Genomic DNA, 19218 nt, shown 5'->3' on the forward strand with positions numbered 1-19218 from the left:
TGTTGGCTGTACCAAGCAGCATGGGATGTAGTTGTGGGTGGGACTATGGTGTAGGGGGGCAAGGGCTGGGTCAGAGTGCAGGAGGGTGGGTTTGCTATAGAAAGAGGGTACTGTATAGATGGGAAGGGCCTAGTGTGTATGGGTGTGGGACCAGGGTGCTGGAGGACAGGAATAGGGCAGGAATTTATGAGGTTGTGTCATTGTAGATCAGAGAGGGGCCTGGGTGTGGCCAGGGTGGAACAAGGTGAAGGAGGGTGGAGCTTGGTGTGGACAAGGGTGGGTGTCAAGACGTTAGAGGACAGGGTATAGGAGGGTGTGGCCAGATTATGGACAAAACTGGAGCTGGGGCCTAGGGTGGGGCGGTTGTCTGAGAGGGCGTTCCTGAGTGTAGGACGATGGGGCAAGGGTGTGGACAGGGGCACAACGTTGTCTTTGAGGGTGGGGGTGGAGCTAGAGGTGCGACTGGGGTTGTTGGACGGGGCAGAAGCAGGTGTGGGAGGGTCGGCTGGGAAGCTTGCTGGGGATCTAGGTGAGGCCGGTTAACCTGGAGGGGCAGCGAGTGTTGGCCTGTTGATAAGCTAATAACACATGTTTGGGTGATCCCTCCCTCCTTGCGCTGGAGACAACGTGGCTGTGCTCAGCGAGCTGCTGACAGATTACTTGACTCTTCTCTGGTTGCCCTTCTGTCAGGCTCAAGAGCGAACGGGACTGCGGGCGAGGTTGGGACCCGACATGGCAGCTGAACTACACACCACTGCAGACAGTGGTGTCACAGGTAAACTGTCCACTTACATCAGTCCACTCGTGAAAACCAATCTCCCCTCCACCAACTCTGTCGCAGCTTCACAGTGCCTCAGGAAAACAGCGAGCATAATCAAGGACCCTTCCCATCCTGGCCATTCTCTCTTCTCCCTTCTCTGATCAGGCAGAAGATATACAGGTCTGAGGGTAGTTACCTCCACAGCTTCTGTGCCACTGTTACCAGACTCTCAAACAGTTCTCTTGTACACTAAAGATGAACTCTTCATCTCCCTTACCTACCTGCACTGCATTTTCTCTGTAAGTACAACACTACATTCTGCATCATACCCAAAATACAGCATCTAAGCAGGGAAACAAACAAAGCCTTGCTGAAGGGTCTCAGTTCGAAATATCAACAGTTGATCCCCTCCATAGATGCTGCCTGACCTGCTGAGTTCCTCCAGCACTGTGTGTGTGTTGCTCAAGCTTTCCAGCATCTGCAGAATCTCTTCTGTTTGTGTTTGTCTGCACTCTGCTTTATTTTTTACTACCTCTGTGTACTGTGCAAAAGTCTGGGGCACCCTAGATTTTTTTTATATGGTTCCAGATGGTGGGGCCTCCACAGAGCCCTGCTCTCAACATCATCGAGGCTGTCTGGGATTACCTTGACAGACAGGAGCAAGCGAGACAGCCAGAGTCTGCAGAAGAACTGTGGCAAGTTCTCCAAGATGCTTGGAACAACCCACCAGCCGATTTTCTTATAAAACTGCTCAACAGTGTACCTAAGAGAATTGACGCAGTTTAAAGGCAAAAGGTGGTCACACCAAATATTGATCTGATTTAGTTTTTTTTAATGTTTACTTTTCTTCATATACTTTTTTGATATATAGAAACTTTTCATTTTATTATTTTTGAAAGCATCTTCACTTTACAGAATTTCTTTTAAGTGTGCCTAAGTCTTTTGTATAGTTCTATATTCCTGCCTCTATCTGTAAAGAGTTTGTATGTTCTCCCCGTGACTACGGGGGTTTCCTCTGGGTGCTCTGGTTTCCTCCCACAGTCTAAAGGCATGCCGGTTGGCAGGTCAGTTGCTCATTGTAAGTTGCCCCATGATTAGGCTCGGGGTTGCTAGGCGGCACAGCTCGAAGGGCCAGAAAAGCCTATTCTGCACTGTGTCTCAATTAATAGATAAATAAATGTAAGGCATGATCTGTCTGGGTAGCAAGAAAATTAAAAGCTTTTCTCTGTACCTCAGTACATGTGACAATAATAAACCAACGGGGGAACGTCGACTCAGACTATGAGAGGCCTGCGTCGGGCATTTTCATGCCTTACAAGGCGCAGTTTGGACGTCTGTGTGGGGCACCACTCCTCGCACAGACTAGAGCAATGTGTGGTTAAGTGCCTTGCTCAAGGACACAAACACACTGCCACAGCTGAGGCTCGAACTAGTGACCTTCAAATCACTAGACGAACGCCTTATCCACTTGGCCATGTACCCAACACAATAAACCAACACTATTAGCATATTTGTTTATCTTTTGTAATGGGATGATAGTGGCTTTCTTTAAAAAAAAAGGTAGGAAGCTCTGATTGAAGCAGGGTGAGGTTAACAACATCTACAAATACACCTGCCAGCCATTTTGTGCAGGTTCCAAGGACACAGCTGGGCCAGGTGCTTTCTGTGGGTTCACTCTCTGACAGACTGATCTTAAATCTCCAATGAAATAAATCCCAATTTTATTTATTTTTAAAAATCTAGTCTTGGTAATACTGACAATGGATAATCATAGCACTCAGCTTGTTGATATTGTCCTTCGGGGAGGACGCTTGCTGTCTTTACCTTGGTGTTGAACTTGGCCTCTGGCTCCAAATTCATTGACTCTTATAAACCCACTAACCCATCCTCTTAAGGCACGTTCACTGATCCAGGCCACATCCGGGTAAATCTCCTCTGCACCTTCTCTAAAGCTTCCACATCCTTCCTATAATGAGGTGTCTAGAATTGAACACAATATTACAAGTGTGGTTCTTAAGGTTGTTATGAGACCATAAGACATAGGAGCAGAATTAGCCAGGGGTGGTAATGAGGAAATGCTCCCAGTGGTGTATGTTTCAAATAGCCTTTGACAAACAAGTCCAGCTCCTGGCCTTCATATGTGGCTTAGCTACTAAACCGGGCAGAACCATTTCTACAGACAGGAGAAGGAGCAAAGGCAGGTTACTGGCACCTTAAAATCAGTCGCTTCAGGCAGATGGGGCTCATTAGCTCACCCAAGAGAAGGAAAAATCTGAAACAAACCTCCGCTCCCTTGCAGCTATATCCACTCACAGGGGAAGGCTTCAGGAGTAAACCCCGAGGGAAAAATCTGGAGCTGGAGTCCCTAAGGCAGTCCCATGTTCAGTTCAACGCTGCGACATGCCCAGCGCCTGCTGTCCCTTAGGGTTCATCATTTGCGAGGAGGGGGGCGCGAGGCTGCTGCATGGGCAACAGCTTGCTCTCCATATTGTACTGCCCAGGCTTGTGTGGGATGCAATACCCATGGTCAACGCTGAATAAAAGAGGTCTCGCTGGAGTTTTATAGAGCTGCAGTGTGTTGTGGAATTTGTGGTTTTGTGGCAGTAGTATAGTGCAAGACATAAACAATTACTGTAAGTTTCAATAAATAATGCAAACGAGGAATAGTGAGGCAGTGTTCATAGATTCATGGATCATTCTGAAATCTGATGCCAGAGGGGCCAGAGGGGCAGGAGGGACTGTGGGTTTGAATGCTGTTCTGGAGTAGCCTTGGTTAGTGACTGCACTGCTCTGATGAAGGATTTGCTGCAGTCCTGGTGAAAACAGGACAGAAACCCAAAACATCGACTGCTTCTTCCTCTGCACAGATACTGCCCGACCTGCTGAGTTCCTCCACGCTTTGCGTGTGTTGTGCTGCTCTCCTGCCGGTATACACGGCAGTCAATGTCTGCTGCTGGAGGGTGTGAATTTTTAAGGTGGGTGCAGGTGGGGTATCAGTCAAACAGGATGCTCTGTCCGGGATGGCATCAAGTTTCTTGAATGTTATTAGAGTCACAGAAAAGTATAGCACAGAAGCGGGCCCTCCGGCCCATCTAGTGTGTGCCAAATTATTTAAACTGCCTACTCCCATCGACCTGCACTGGGATCATAGCCCTCCATACCCCTACCATCCATGTACCTAACTTCTCTTAAACATCGAAATCGAGCTTGCATGCACCACTTGTGCTGGCAGTTCATTCCATACTCTCACAACCCCCTGAGTGTACAAGTTTCCACTCATTTTTCCTTTAACCTTTCACCTTCCACCCATGACCTCCAGTTGTAGTCCCACCCAAGTGGAAAAAGCCTGCTTGCATTTACCCTCTCTATAACCCCCATAGTTTTGCATACCTCTGTCAAATCTCCCCTCGATCTTGCGCTTTTCAAGGGAAAAAGTCCTAACCTATTCAACCTTTCCTTATAACTCAGGCCCTCCACACTCGGCAACATCCTTGTAAGTTTTCCCTGGACTGTTTCAACCTTATTTACATCTTTCTGTCGGTAGGTGACCAAAACTGAACCCAGTACTCCAAATCAGGCCTCAGTAACGTCTTATACAACTTCAACGTAACGTCCCATCTCCTGAGTGTTGTTGGAACTCAGCTCGTATGTTGTACCCCTGACTTGTGCTCTGTCGATGGTGGAGGGGAGTCACTGCAGGATACTTATCCTCCCTCCTGCTTTTGTTGCTGTGGTGTTTATGTCGTCAGTCTAGTATGCTGTTAAGGTCCAGGACTAACAAAACTATTTGTTCCTCATGGAAGGTGACACCTCAGGGTTATTGCAGAGTTCCGAAGAGACAGCTCAGCCAGTGGGCAGCCCTCTGGTGGTGGGGGGAAGCCTATCGGAGGACATCTTGTCGCCTGCTCAGCTGATCGTCCGCCGGGGACTCCTCGTACTCGGTGCACTGGTGACCCTGGCAGTCGGGATTGCTGTACACTTCACTGAGCTGTAGGAATCTCACCGATGTATCAGACAAAAAGACATAGCTCGCGGTACAGCTGCTGCTTATACGGGCTCCATTCCCTGAAACCAAGCCTAGTTTGAAATGAAGAGAAGAACCATGAACGTTTGAGTCCACTTTATATTTTGCCCTATTTCAGAAGGCTGCCGTGCTTCAAGGTGTTTTTCTAGTGTACAAAGCTGCAGTGTCCTTACTGCGAAGGAACAGCTGCCTGCTAATCAGTGCTGAATACTGTGAGCTGGTTACTCTCCAGATCTCCGACAGAAATTGTTCTACGTTGAGTTCTTGGAAACCATCGAACCTGATTGCAAGCCTTTGTGGAAGTTGTGGCAAGGCGGGGGTTAACGCAACGTCCAGGAAAGGATTGTTTTCAGACAGTGTGCAGTCAATCAGGTGAGGGAGGTCTTTGACTGACCCGTACGTCTTTGAAATGTGGGAAGAAACCAGAGCACCCGGAGGAAACTCACATCGTGCTTCCACTACAACATGAGGAAATGCTGGAGAATTGAAAAAAACCATCTCACCTGTGTATGTAGTTCATAGCTTGGAAAGAGATTTGAATCGGTAATTATACCACAAGATTGGTAAATGTTAATGTCTTCTCATGTGGCTGAGGTAATATAAATCAGCCCACTTATTAACCTTGGCGAAACCCTCAATAAAAACGTCCACAGCATGGGTTTATTGTACAAAGGCTTCATGGATAAATGCTAAATAAGAATATACTATATGTACTAATTTATCTAAATAGTATAAAACAACAGATTTATATTTCCAAACTGTTATTTCACCATTACAATTAAATTATTAAGTAAAACAAAGTAGAATTCTACTGAGATAGTATTCTATATCTCTAGTGAACATTCTTTGAAGGGTGGTCAAGTCTTTGTACTGTTCACTACTGAAAAACATTGACAGTGGGGTGGTTGATTAGAAGAAAAACATTTTCAAGCCAAAACATTAACAGCTTTCACAATGAGCAGCAAGCATTGCTGGAAATAATGTTTTCTATAATATTAACCAGTGGCTAGGAATTTCAATTCCATTCATATAGATTAGTTCAAAGCAACTACAAATCAATTGCAAACTCTCTACTGTAAATTAGTTATGGATCTTGTTTAGTACCAATTTCCACTCTCTTTCTAAACTAGGGGTTCCCAAACTTGTTTATGCCATTAAGCAAAGGGTCTGTGAACCCCGGTTTGGAAATCCCTGTTCACACGGGGCTTGGAATAGATCAGCCATGATCATATTGAATGGTGGGACTGGCTTGAGGGGTCAGGTTGCCCTGCTCCTGCTCCTCTGTTCTTATGCTCATCAATTAAACCAGATGTTGGTAGTTAGGAGAAATGCACCTCAGATTCCATCTTGGTGGTCTCCAAGCGAACATTTTCCTAGATGGTCCAGATTCTGCTGCAAGCTTTGATAGTCACCTCACCATCCACTATACCTCCAGTTTTGGTGTCACCTGCAAATTTGCTCATCCAGTTCACCACATTGTCATCTCACAGGTCATGTCTATCCCAGAGTTTCTTGAGCACATTATGAGGAACGTTGAAGGAAAGGTGTGGACATCATCTGCATGGACTTTAGCAAGTCCTGCCTAGGAGGCTGGTCCAGGTAGTAAACTGGATGAGACATTGGCTTTGTGGGAGAAGACAGAGAGTGGTAGTAGATGGTTGCCTCTCAGACCGGAGGCCTGTGACTAATGGTGTGCCTCAAGGTTCGGTGCTGAGTCCGCTTTTGTTTGTCATCTATATCAATAATCTGGATGAGTTGTAGTTTGTGTTTGCTTGATGTGAAAGTGCTAGATTCGGACATTTTTGGTAAGTGATCAAAAGTACACGATTTTTCAATTTTCACTCTTAAGTATTCATAGCATGCATATTTCAAATAAAAACATTAGAAGTGCCCTGCAGTTTTCAGGGGTGTAAAACTTTTCTGCTCTGAGCATTGGTTGGTCCATGCAGCTGTTTTTTTAAAAAAAGAGGCAATGTAGTTTCCAAGGCTCCATTCAATTAAGATAAAAGGGCAGTTAAAAAAAAAAATTTATGCCTTATAATGGGAATCCAAGTACCAGGTCTTGTCCATGATTAGGAAGGTGTGCCTTTCATGCCTTCACCCTTTCCAATCACATGACCTCCTTTGTGCCCTGGGGATTGGCAGGTGGCATGTCACCTATATTGGGAACATCCTACTGAACTGCAAAGCATCTTCTAGAATCAGATGGGCTTCCTCTGCCCCAGAGGATTCAAAGTGCTACCAACCATTTCAAAGCCATCTAACTTTATTGTCTACTGCTCCCAAATCAGTCAAAATTCCTGTCTCACCTCACCTCTCAAAGAGCAAGCTCAAAAGAGCTCCATCTCAGCTGCAGAATAAAATGTGCCACACTGTATAATCCTCAACGCAACATATTAGCTGCTGGTTAGCGGGTAAGGAATGCATCATATAGTATGTGGCAAAAGTGTTCATTTAGCAGTAGAATTTCACCTCTCTCTGATAGTACAGAACTAAAGTAGGGTGCAGCAGGGTTCAAGATCCTTAATATATCTAATATAAACAAAATATAGATGTCTTTGGCATCTACAAGTCCTTCACTCAATATCAGGTACAGCCAATCTAAAGAAAGTGAGGGTAACTTCAGTTTATTCAAGTTGCAGACAGAGTCATAGAGACACACATAGCTCGGAAACAGGCCGTTCAGCCCACCGTGAACATGCCTACCGAGGGAACCCATCCCTACTAATCCCATCTTCCAGCACTTTGCCCATAGCCTTCCATGCCGAGGCAACTTAGGTGCTTGACAGCAAATTACTCTGCTCAAGATGGCAAGAAACGGCAGAGAGGTGCAGTCTATGTTGAAAAACAGCCTCCCTCCCCCCCGTGGCCATCTGCACCTTGTGCTGCCTCAGGAAAGCAGCCAACGTAACCAACAACCCCTCCCACCCCAGTCATTCCCTCTTTTTCCCACCTTCCCTTGTGCAGAAGATACAAAAGCTTGAAAACACACACCACCAGGCTCAGGAACTGTTTATCCCCACTGTTATCAGACGCCTGAACGGTCCATCGATAATGATCAGCTTTTGCTCTCTCCATCTACGTCATCATGTCTCTCGTCTCCCTGCCCTGCAATTGCTCTGTAATTGCATTCTGATATTGTTTTTCCCATTGTAATACATGAATATATGGAATGATCTGTCAGGGTGACACGCAAACAAAAGGTTTTCACTGCATCTCAGTACATATGACAACATTAAACTAATCACCGATTACCAGAAGCTTGATTGCTCCTTTGGCTAGGGATTTGAAGATCTTTGGATTGTGCATCAAGTCCCTGTGTACTGAAAGAGATGCTCTACTCCAGAAGAGTTTGAAACAGCTGGAAACTCGCACAGCACTCCTCCACCTCAGCATCCCCGCTTCCCTCTGGCAGGTTCACTGAGGGATTACGTGCCCTTGGCCACTGTTATCTGTATCACCACCCCGATGATCAGGATTACAGGTCCCGAGATGAAGGCCAGTCCCCGGCGAAGGATGAGTTGTTTCGTGGACAGGATTTCACCCACAATGGTAACTCCAGTTTCCAGTGCAGAGGTTTCTTCCCTGAGCTGCTCAGTGTCAACATTGTTCTCCACTTGATTAAGGTTGGACAGCACAATGACAGACGCATTCTCTGTCCATGCCTCTATAAAGGAAAGCCAGATTGAAACTCTTTATAAACTCATACAGAGAAACAGCATGGAAACAGTCCCTTTGGCTCACCAAGTCTGCACGAACCACCAAAGACATAGGAACAATATTAGGCCATTGAGGTCTGCTCCATTGTGGTTGAGTTATTATCCCTGTCAACCCCATTCCCCTGCCTTCTCCCCGTAATGTTTGCCGCCCTGACTAATCAAGAACCTTTCAACATCCGCCTTAAATATACCCAATGACCTGGCCTCCACAGTCACCAGTGGCAATAATGTCCAAAAATACCATGAGGGAACTTGACCATCTCTAAGCAACCCACTGGCCTATCTAATTGGGTCACACATGTCTGGGGGTGGGGGGGGGGGAGGTAAACTCGATGAAATGTGACCTAAGGGGAAATCATTTGGACGTGTCCAGAGGAGATTATACAAACAGACCTGACTGAATGTGGATTTGTTACATACAATATCTACTCCCTCTCCATGTTGCCTAACTTGTAACACTAATTATTTTCATTTTTACACTATTCCCATTTTTATTCTCCCCAGCAATTCTTGTGGAAAGAGATCCCATCCAGAGTGTTAGTAGGCAACTTTAACTTCCCAATAATACACAGTAAATGCTGAAGGAACTTAGCAGGTCAGGCAGCATCTATAGAAATGAACAAACAGTTGACATTTCAGGCCAAGACCGTTCTTCAGGACTAGAAAAGAAGGGGGAAGATTTTAGAATAAAAAGGTGATAGATAAAGCCACGTGGGTAGGAAAGGTAAAGGGCTGGAGAAGAAGAAATCTGATAGGAGAGAAGAGCGGACCATAGGAGTAAGGGAAGGAGAATGGGCACCAGGGGGAGGTGATTATCAGGTGAGAAGAGGAACGAGACCGGGATGGGAAACAGGGGAGGAAAAACATTTTCCTGGAGGGGAAATTGATGTTCATGCCATCAGGTTGGAGGCTCCCCAGATGGAATATTAGGTGTTGCTCCTCCACCCTGAGGGTGGCCTCAACTTGGCACAAGAGGAGGTCATGGACCGACAGGCTGGAACAGGAAAAGGAATCAGAATTAAGATGTCTGGTCATCGGGAATTCTGCTTTTGGCAGATGCTCAAAGCGGTGCTCCAATTTTCAAAGGGTTTCACCAAAGTAGAGAAAGCCACATCAGGAGCACTGGACACAATAGATGACCCCGACAGATTCTCAGGTTAAGAGTTGTCTCACCTGTACGGTCTATCTGGGGCCCTGAACAGAGGTGAGGGAGGAGGTGAATGGGCAGGTGTAGCACCTTGGCCACTTGCAGGGATCGGTGCAGGGAGGGAGATCAGTTGGAGGGAAGAATGGAGGGAGCAATCCCTGCGTAAAACAGAGAGTGGGGGCAAGGGGAGGTAAGGATGTGTTTGGTGGTAGGATCCCTTTGGAGATGGCGGAAGTTGTGGAGAGTGATGTGTTGGATGTGGAGGCTCATGCAATGGCAGGTAAGGACTAGAGGAACTCTATCCCTGTTAAGGTGGCAGGAAGATGGGTGAGTGCGGGTGTCCGGGAAATGGAGAAGGTGTGGTCAAAGTCAGCAACGTCCCCAGGCAACTTTAACTGCCCTATTGTTGATCACTGCATTACCAGCATTTAGCCCTGAAACCCGTTTTTGCCCCAGCGAAGGTGAGGTGAGCTGCCTTCTGATACCATTGTGTCCTGTCCGGTGAAGGTGGCCTGATAGTTCTGCTGGGAAGGGTGGTTCATGATTTATACCTAGTTATGATGATATATCTCCAGGTGAGTTGGGTGAACCCAAGGTGCGTAGGAAGCTCCACCTGCAGAGATCAGTGAATCTCTGTAATTCCCTACCCAGAGCATCACTGGCAGTGATAGAACATAGTGCACGGTACAGGCACTTCAGCCCATAATGATGTGCCAAATTATTAACCTAGTCCAAAATCAATCCAACCCTTCCCTCCTCCATAACCCTCCATTCTCCTTTCATCCTCTGCCTTTTGAAGTGTCTCTTAAATGCCCCTAAAGTATCAGCCTCTACCACCACCCTGGCACCACTCTGTGTAAAAAACGTACCTCTGACAACCCCCTATTCTTACCTCCAATCATCCTAAAATAATGCCCCTTCATATTAGCCATTTCCATCCTCGAAAAATGTCCCTGGCTGTCCACTCAATGTATGCCTCTTATCACTTGTATGCCTCAATTAAGTGACCTTTCCTGCTCCTCCGCTCCCTAGCTAGCTCAACCTTTTCTCATAAGATGTGCTCAGTAATCCAGGTAGCATGCTGGTAAATCTCCTCTGGGCCTTCTCTAGAGCTTCCACATCCTTCCTATAACACGATACTCCAAATGCAGCCTAAACAGGGTTTTATAGAGATGCAACATTACCTTGTTGCTCTGGAACTCAGTTTCCTGACTAATGAAGGCTAACACACCATACACCTTCTTAACCACCCTATCAAATTGCACGGCAACTTTGAGAGGTCTATGGATGAGGACTTCAAGATCCCTCTGTTCCTTCACATAAGAGTCCTGCCGTTAATTTTGTACTCAGTCTTCATGTTCAACCTTCCAAAATCTATCACTTCACACTTTTCTGGATTGAAGGTAGATACATTTTAGAAAGATCATCAATTCAAAGACTATGGAGAGCTGGCACAGAAGTAAAGATGCAGATCAGAATGGAACATATTGAGTCCTGTCGAAGGATCTCGGCCCGAAACGACGACTGTACCTCTTCCTAGAGATGCTGCCTGGCCTGCTGCGTTCACCAGCAATATTTATGTGTGGAACATATTGAGTGACAGGGGAGATCTGATGGGCTGCAGGGCACTCCACTCCTATTTGTTGAGTAAGAGATACAACAATCTACCCTGCTATTTTTTTGCATTGCCTCTTACCAGAAAATTGTTAGGGGTGGCACGGTAGTGTAGTGGTTAGCATAACACTATTAAAGTCCCAATGACCTCGGTTCAATTCCCGTCACTGTCTGTAAGCAGTTTGTAACGTCTCCCCGTGACTGCGTGGGTTTCCTCCTACATTCCAAAGAATGTGCAGAGGAAACACTTATCGGACGAATGTTTGGAAGAAAGGTTGGGGTTAGTGAGTTGTGAGCAATCTGTGCTGGCGTCTAAGCTTGGCGATACTTGTGGGCTGCCCCCAGCACAATCCTTGGACCGTGTTGGTCATTGATGCAAATCGACACATTTCACTGTGTGTTTCAACGTTTCAATTTCAGGTGACAAATAGAACTAATCTTTATGGGCTCAGGAAATCACTTTTCAGAGGGTAAATGATTAAATTCATGGTACCTGTTGGATTTTCGTTTGCCTGGCTGTTACTGGAGCTGTAGGTAGTGTCCACATTTACCTTCATACCGGCGTTGATCATTGCCTTCAAGGGGAACAGAAAAGCTTCATTAGAAGAGAAGAACAAGGTTTCTGTGCAAAGGAAAGATCCATCTGCCGTCAGATAATGCAGGTGTTATATTGCTCATAGAGTTGAAGGCAAACGGTTCAAAGTAAGCTTATTATGAAAGTATACATACGTATAGCAGCCTATAATATCCTGAGATTAATTTTCATGCAGGCATTCAACGCAGAAAAAAGAAATACAGTAGAATCAATGAAAAACTAAACACAAAGCAATCAATGTGGAAAAGAGGATAAACCAAATAATAATAATAAATAAATACAGAGAACATGACTTATAGAGTGGACACTCTGGAGGGGGTGCAGAAGAGGTTCACCAGGGTGGTGCCTGGATTGGAGGGTATGAGCTGTAAGGAGAAGCTGGACAAACTTGGACTTCCTTCTCTGGTGCATCAGAAGCAGAGTGATGACTGGAGATAAGTTTATAAAGTAGACAGCGCAGAGAGTAAGAATCTTTTTCCCAGGATAGCAATATTAAATACTAGCGGGCATGCATTTTGAGGCCAGGGGGAAAGATTTATTTTAAACACAGAGTAGTGGGTGTCTGGAGCTCGCCCTCTGAGGTGACAGTGGAAGCAGACAGTATATTGGAGATTAAGAGGCTTTTAGACAGACACATGAGTAGGTAGTGATTGGAGAGATATGGATCACGTGCAGGTGAAAGGGATTAGTTTAATTTTCAACACAAGAGATTCTGCAAATCCAGGATAAGAGATCCTGGAGATCCAGAATAATGCACACAAAGTGCTGGAGGAACTCAGCAGGTCAGGCAGCATCTACGGAGAGGAATAAACAGTCGAGGTTCTGGGCTGAGATCTTTCATCACGTCTTCATCAGGTCTTGGCCCAAAGCATCGAATCTTTATTCCTCTGTGTAGATGCTGCCCAACTTGCTGGCTTCCTCCAGTATTTTCTGTATGTTATTTTAGTTTAGTGTGGGCACGTGGCCAAATGGTTAAGGCATTGGACTAGCTACCTGAAGGTCGTGAGTTCGAGCCCCAGCCAAGGGAACGTGTTGTGTCCTTGAACAAGGCACTTAATCACACATTGCTCTGCAATGACTCTGGTGCCAAGCTAAATGGTTCCTAATGCCCTTCCCTTGAACATTGGTGTCGTGGAGAGGGGAGACTTGCAGCATGGGCAACTGCTGGTCTTCCATACAACCTTGCCCAGGCCTGCGCCCTGGAGAGTGAAGACTTCCCAGGCGCAGATCCATGGCCTCGCAAGACTAACGAATGTCTAAAAATTTTAGTTTAATTTGGCATCATGTACAGCACAGATGCCATGGGCCAAATGGCCTGTGCCTGTGCTGTACTGTTCTATGTAACAACAGTTTAAGCAGTCTAGAGAAAGCTCATTGCTGTGATTTAGCGCATGAAGTTTTGAACCAGGTAAGTTTGCAGGGGAGGGGACAAGTGGGATGGGGTGGCCAGGTATTGCCCCCCCCCCAGCTCCCCTCCATTCGGGGTGTAGTAGCAGGAGCATTGCATCAGGACAGACAACGAGAACAGAGAGAGCCATGCACAGAGCTGTCAAGGGTGCAGCGGCCAATCTCGGGGAGGGGTGGCTACCTGTTCAGAGGCCTTCCTCCAGTTCATTTTGTAGATCACGACCAGGAAGAAAGCAGCTTGCACCACCACACAGACAAAGAACCCAGACCAAAGACCTGCAAAGCCAGAACAGTGCAGTGAACACAGAGGCCCGTCTGCTGGGTTGGGAACTCCCTGTGATCAACAGTCCAGCTCCAGACTGGCCCTGCCACCACGGCGACATTATGTGGGAACTAACTTGTACCCATGATACAAGACCTCCCTCCTCTGCAAGCCAGGGAAGTGATGCAGGCTGCCACGTGCAGAACTACAGGCTGGTGGGATCAGGCAGAGTAACAGGCTGGCATGGACTGAATGGGCCAAAGGGCCTGTGTCCGGCTCTATTACTCTAAAGTCTCACCACCAGCCACTCCAGGGATACCCTAACCATCTGCTTAAGCAGAAAGGGATTTGCATCCCTTCCAGCACATGCCAACGTGGTTTCCTCTCATGTCTGTAGGGCAGTGCCTGTTGTAGTGGAGATGCTCAGGTAAACACTTTGTGCGCAGCAAGATCCCAGAGAAGCCGGTGGCCGGATGAGATATGTTGAGTGATCGGTGTTGGCTGTGCCATAGGGGAACAGCTCCCTCGTTCTTGGGAACGGATTAGTTTAGACCCCCTGACTTCAGCCCCTCTAACAGCGCGACACTCCCTCGCACTGCCTTGCACATCAATTTCGACTTCTGAACTCGGAGCTCCCGGGCTGAGAACCTTACCCAGTGAGTAACGTGCACTCCCTCCGGATGGTGTGAATCATCATGTGAATAAGGTCGAAAGAGTACAGAGAAAATTTACAAGGACATTACCGGGACTGGGGGACCTGAGTTATAAGGAAAGAATGAATAGGTTAGGACATAATCAAAGGTTATGGGGATAAGGCAGGAACTGGAAACTGATTGTGGATGATCAGCCATGATCACAGTGAATGGTGGTGCTGGCTCGAAGGGCCGAATGGCCTACTCCTGCACCTATTGTCTATTGTTTATTGTCTATTGACTTCATTTCATGAAATGTAGAGGAATGAGGGGAGCTTTGATGGAGGCAAACAAAATTATGTGGGATATAGGTGGGTAAATACAGACAGGCTTTTTCCACTGAGGTTGGGTGGGATTACAACTAGAGGTTATGGGTTGAAGGTGAAAGGTGAAAAGCTTAAGGGGAACATGAGGGGGAAACTTCTTCTCTCACAGGGTCATGAGAGTGTGGAACAAGCTGCCAGTGCAAGTGGTGCATGCGAGCTTGATTTCAACACTTAAGAGATGTTCAGATAGGTACATGGATGGTAGAGGCATGGCGGGCTATGGTCCTGGTGCAGGTCAGCATGGACTAGATGGGCTGAAGGGCCTGTTTCTCTGCTGTATGACTCTATATGTTTAGGAGGCACTTGTAGACCACATGCAGGCAGATGGGATGAGTTAGACTGTGTGATGGTCAGCACAAATACAGTGGGCCTAATGATTTCTTCCTTTGCCCTACTGTTCTATGTTCTATGACTCTACAACGGATACAGGTGTTAGATTAGTTCCTACCCATGACACCGAGATGTGCAGCAAGCATTAGTGTGATCCCAAGGGGAAAGCCGATGGAATAGAAGCCCACCAAGTTGCCGATGGCTCCAATCTTCTGCTTTCCCGCTCCCCTCAGTACTCCACCGCTCACAGTCTGCAGGCAGAACAGGCACAGTACCGGGTCATTGCCTCTCAAAGGTGTTCCCACCCAGGAATATTTCACCCTCCCCCTTCCCTCTTCTTCAATTCCCCACTCCGGTTCCCCTCTTTTCACCTGCCTATCACCTTCCTCTGGTGCCCCATCTCCTTCCCTTTCTCCCACGCTCCTCTTCTATCAGGTTCTTTCTTCTCTACCCCTTTATCTTCTCCACCTATGACCTCCTGGTTTCTTACTTCATTCCTCCTCCTCCACCCACTTGGCCTCACCTATCACCTTCGAGCTCGTGCTCCCTCCCGTCCCCCATCTTCTTCTGCCTTCCTTTCTGGTCCTGATGAAAGGTCTTGTCCTGAGACTAGGTCTTCTCCATAGATGCTGCCTGACCTGTTGAGTTCCTCCAGCACAGACAGCTCAGTTACAAAGACCAAGGCACTGCACTGACTTACATCAAAGAAAGGCTCGCATGTCCGAAGAGGAAGGCAGCACAGCGAGTCACGGCAGCTGGACAGAGGCTGACACTGCTCAACCCAAAAAGCTTCTTCACTTCAGATCAGACTGCTCCAATACAATGCAAACCCGATTCAACTCCTTTCTTTCTGAGCACTTACAGTTAGCAGTCATTTTAACTACCAGGGCATTCTCTTTTTGTAGCAAGCAGCTCATTTACTGCGGACGTGGGCCGCTTGCTGCGGATTCCTGTTGTTTTCATTTATTACTGTAGACCTTTTGTCAGTCATTAGAGAAAAAACACATGCCAGGGTTAGAGTTAACCCAGACTCTTTATTGGAGCCAGTGAATGGGTCATAGAAACATCCCCTCCCTTCTTGATAAGAGCACAGGATGATACAATAGTCATCTCATTCATGAAAGAAGATGTGAAGAGCTGACAGGTATTACTTTCATTGGCTGATGCAAGGGTTAATGGGACAGAAGTGTGTCCACCGTTGCAGGAATTAAATTCGTACTGTTGCAAATCACAGCTCCAGTGAAATTATGACAGACACGTTCTGGCAGGGAGGAGCAATTCATTCTCCTACTGTATTTCCAGTTCAACACAAACTATTGTGCTCTCCCCCCGCCCCCGCACTGTTACTTTCTATAAATTTGTTCCTTCCATTTCTCAAACAGCTGTGCTGAAATACTCACGGCAATGGCTTCAAACCAGTGGAAAGTGGCAATTATTGGGTCCACATTGGCAACCAACTGAACGATCTCTCTGCAGAAAAGAGAGGGGAAAGTGTCAGAGGATGTCTGGACAGGCTAGAGACATTCACTCAAATGTGAAGTTTGAAAACTTGCTCTCACTAACTTGTCAGCGGTTAACACATAACCCAGCACACTTCGAGCTGCTCCAAGAATAGTGGAAATCAGCAGAGAACAGCACCCTGATGGAATCGACACAAAACAGATTGTTACTGAGCATTTTGGCAGTATTCTTCTTGCGATTTTGAGTTAGCAAAGTTCTACTTTACTGAAGTGTTGTTACTGTTTAAAGTTTGAAGCTACCAATTATATGTACAATGTGATCCTATGCTCAGTGACCACTTTTTTTTAGGTTCATTACTGCAAATATTTAAGCAGTCAATCATGTGGCAGCTACTCAACGCTGGAAATTCAAGCAACACACACAAAATGCTGATGGAACGCAGCAGGCCAGACAGCATCCATGGGAGGTGGTACAGTCGAAGTTTTGGGCCGACACCCTTCGTTAGGACTAACTGAAAGAAGAGATAGTAAGAGATTTGAAAGTGGGAGGGGGAAGGGGAGATCCGAAATGATAGAAGATGACAGGAGGGGGAGGGGTGGATCTAAGAGCTGGGAAGGTGATTGGCAAAAGGGATACAAGGCTGGAGAAGGGAGAGGATCATGGGGCGGGAGGCCTAGGGAGAAAGAAAGGGGGAGGGGAGCACCAGAGGAAGATGGAGAGCAGGCAAGGAGTTATTGTGAGAGGGACAGAGAAAGGAAAAAAAAGGAAAAAATAATTAATTAAGGCACCTTCCTCCTTCCCTCTCAGTCCAGCAGAAGGGTCTCGGCCCGAAACGTCAACTGTTCACTCTTTTCCATGGATGCTACTTGAGTTCCTCAGGACTTTGTGTGCACCGCTCTGGACTTCAAGCGTCTGCAGATCTTCTCGTGCTTGTGAGTAACCACCGTGCAGCTCTGACGCAACGCAGCCTGAGGGCTCACCTATGAAGCACAGGGCGACTGTGGCCGAGTTCTGGGCCTTCTCTGCATCCCTCGCTCCCAGGGCGTTACCCACAAGGACGCTGGCAGCCACGCTGCTCCCTAGGGGGATCTGTAGGGCAAGAAGCAACGACAACACTTCCACCCGTTTGTCTTTCGCTTATTAATTTTGCTGCCCACTGCAGAGTGAAGGCTTGCATTTATATAGCGCCCTTCACAAGCTCGGGAGGTGCCGAAGCAGCATGCTGCTGTTATAACGAAGGAAAGCATGAGCAAGATCAGGTAACCTGCTGATTATGAATGGATTTACGGCGACAAGCTCTTGAACGCATGCCATCCCGGGCAGATCATTCCACACACGATTGCATTGAGCTTATATGAAAGGTAGACAGAATGCAGATACAGTTACAGTTACAGAGAAAGTGCAGTGCAGCCAGACCAGTACAGTGCAGGGGCCATGACCCGGTAGATGGGCACGATCCTCCAACAGGACCACAACCTTGCCGTGGTTTGAAGCCTTGCATGCCTCAGGGACGCAGAGAGCTATGTCGGCTGGAGTCAGGGCTTTACGCTTTGGCTCTTGGCAGGGTCACCCAGGCCAAACAGGTCAAAGGGTAGAGGCCAGACTAAGAGTGGTCCTTCAGGTCCAGGGGTTTAGCTCAGGGCTAACAACCCTGACTGGTAAAGTAAAATTGTTACAGAAACAGCAACGAAGAATCCTGCATCTGAGAGGGATGGCGTTACTGAATGAAGAATCCTTCTATATCTGTGTATGGACAAACAGAGATGGAGGACCTTCATTGCTGCCCTAAGCATGCCTGCGGTGTAATAAGCAGTAAGGAAGATAGGCACAATCGCATAATGCTATTACCAGTGTAGGATGGAAAGGTTAGAGTGATCGTGGAGTAGGTTAAAATGCCGACACAGCATCATGGGCTGAAGGGCCTGTACTGTGCTGTAGTGTTCCGTGTTCAATGTTCATCTCCGGAATGGGCCTCCCGTACACTGAAGGATGAACTCCTGATCTCCCAATCAACCTCGCCATGAACCACGCATTTTATTTATACCTTGCACTCCCAACGGTCTCAGATCGGAGTACATCACAGGTCCACCTTCCTTTTAAAACCCTGCTTGAGCTCTCGGGTCTTCTACCGCTGCTCTCTTAAATTTAAACAATCGCCCTCAGCTCAGCTTTTCTGAACTATGCTCCTAAACTGTGGAATTCAATACCTACAACTATAAGGGATGCAGACTCAGATTACACTTTTAAATGCTGGCTCAAACCTATTAATTTAACGTTGATTTTAACTATGTTTGCACTTTATCCCATTATAAAGCACTTGTAACTACATTGTCTGTATGGAAAGTGCTCTATAAATAAGTTATTATTTGTTTCCCTGTACAGCACCTTCTCTTTAGATGTAACACTATATTCTGCCTTCTGTCTTCATTTTTGTACCTCGATGTATGGGTGGGCAGGGGGCTACTGCACAGGATCGAAATAAGCTGCAGAAATCTTAGTCAGCTCCATCATGGACACTAGCCTCCATTGTATCCAAGACATCTTCAAGGAGTGGTGCCTCAGAGAGGCAGTGTACATCATTAAGGACCATCACCATCCGCGACATGCCCTCTTCTCATTGCTACCATCAGGAAGGAGGTACAGGATCTCGAAGGCACACACTCAGCTTCCTCTCTGCCATTCGATTTCTGAGTGGACAGTGAACCCATGAACACTACCTCACAACTTTCTTATTTCAGTTTTTTTTTGCACGATTTATTTTATTTAACTTATATAGATTCATACTGTAATTCACAGGTTTTCCCTCTATTATTGCAATGTACTGCTGCCGCAAAGTTAAAAACAGTCACGACATAAGCCGATGATATTAAACCTGATTCTG

General features: G+C 46.7%; 2 protein-coding genes across 13 annotated transcripts in view; one reads left to right on the forward strand and one right to left on the reverse strand.

Moving 5' to 3' along the window:
* LOC140187558 (multidrug and toxin extrusion protein 1-like) overlaps nucleotides 1–5779 on the forward strand; it is a 40656-nt gene extending 34877 nt beyond the window's left edge. For 3 of the 5 annotated variants that reach the window (XM_072242963.1, XM_072242960.1, XM_072242964.1), the window contains 2 exons: nucleotides 691–775; nucleotides 4564–5779. In XM_072242963.1, coding sequence (XP_072099064.1) covers nucleotides 691–775; nucleotides 4564–4754 — 276 coding nt within the window. In that variant the 3' untranslated portion in view covers nucleotides 4755–5779. The remainder of the gene's footprint in view (nucleotides 1–690; nucleotides 776–4563) is intronic. The other 2 variants (XM_072242961.1, XM_072242962.1) reach the window with 1 other exon arrangement.
* The window catches only part of LOC140187559 (multidrug and toxin extrusion protein 1-like), a 69010-nt gene continuing 54837 nt past the window's right edge, over nucleotides 5046–19218 (reverse strand). For 5 of the 8 annotated variants that reach the window (XM_072242969.1, XM_072242966.1, XM_072242965.1 and 2 more), the window contains 7 exons: nucleotides 17318–17426; nucleotides 16440–16515; nucleotides 16277–16346; nucleotides 14995–15127; nucleotides 13448–13542; nucleotides 11758–11839; nucleotides 5047–8451 (listed from right to left, as the gene is read on the reverse strand). In XM_072242969.1, coding sequence (XP_072099070.1) covers nucleotides 8213–8451; nucleotides 11758–11839; nucleotides 13448–13542; nucleotides 14995–15127; nucleotides 16277–16346; nucleotides 16440–16515; nucleotides 17318–17426 — 804 coding nt within the window. In that variant the 3' untranslated portion in view covers nucleotides 5047–8212. Of the gene's footprint in view, nucleotides 8452–11757; nucleotides 11840–13447; nucleotides 13543–14994; nucleotides 15128–16276; nucleotides 16347–16439; nucleotides 16516–17317; nucleotides 17427–19218 lie in introns of all 8 variants that reach the window. The other 3 variants (XM_072242967.1, XM_072242973.1, XM_072242972.1) reach the window with 3 other exon arrangements.

This window comes from Mobula birostris, chromosome 25, assembly GCF_030028105.1.
Source record: "Mobula birostris isolate sMobBir1 chromosome 25, sMobBir1.hap1, whole genome shotgun sequence".
NCBI classification, from domain to species: domain Eukaryota; kingdom Metazoa; phylum Chordata; class Chondrichthyes; order Myliobatiformes; family Myliobatidae; genus Mobula; species Mobula birostris.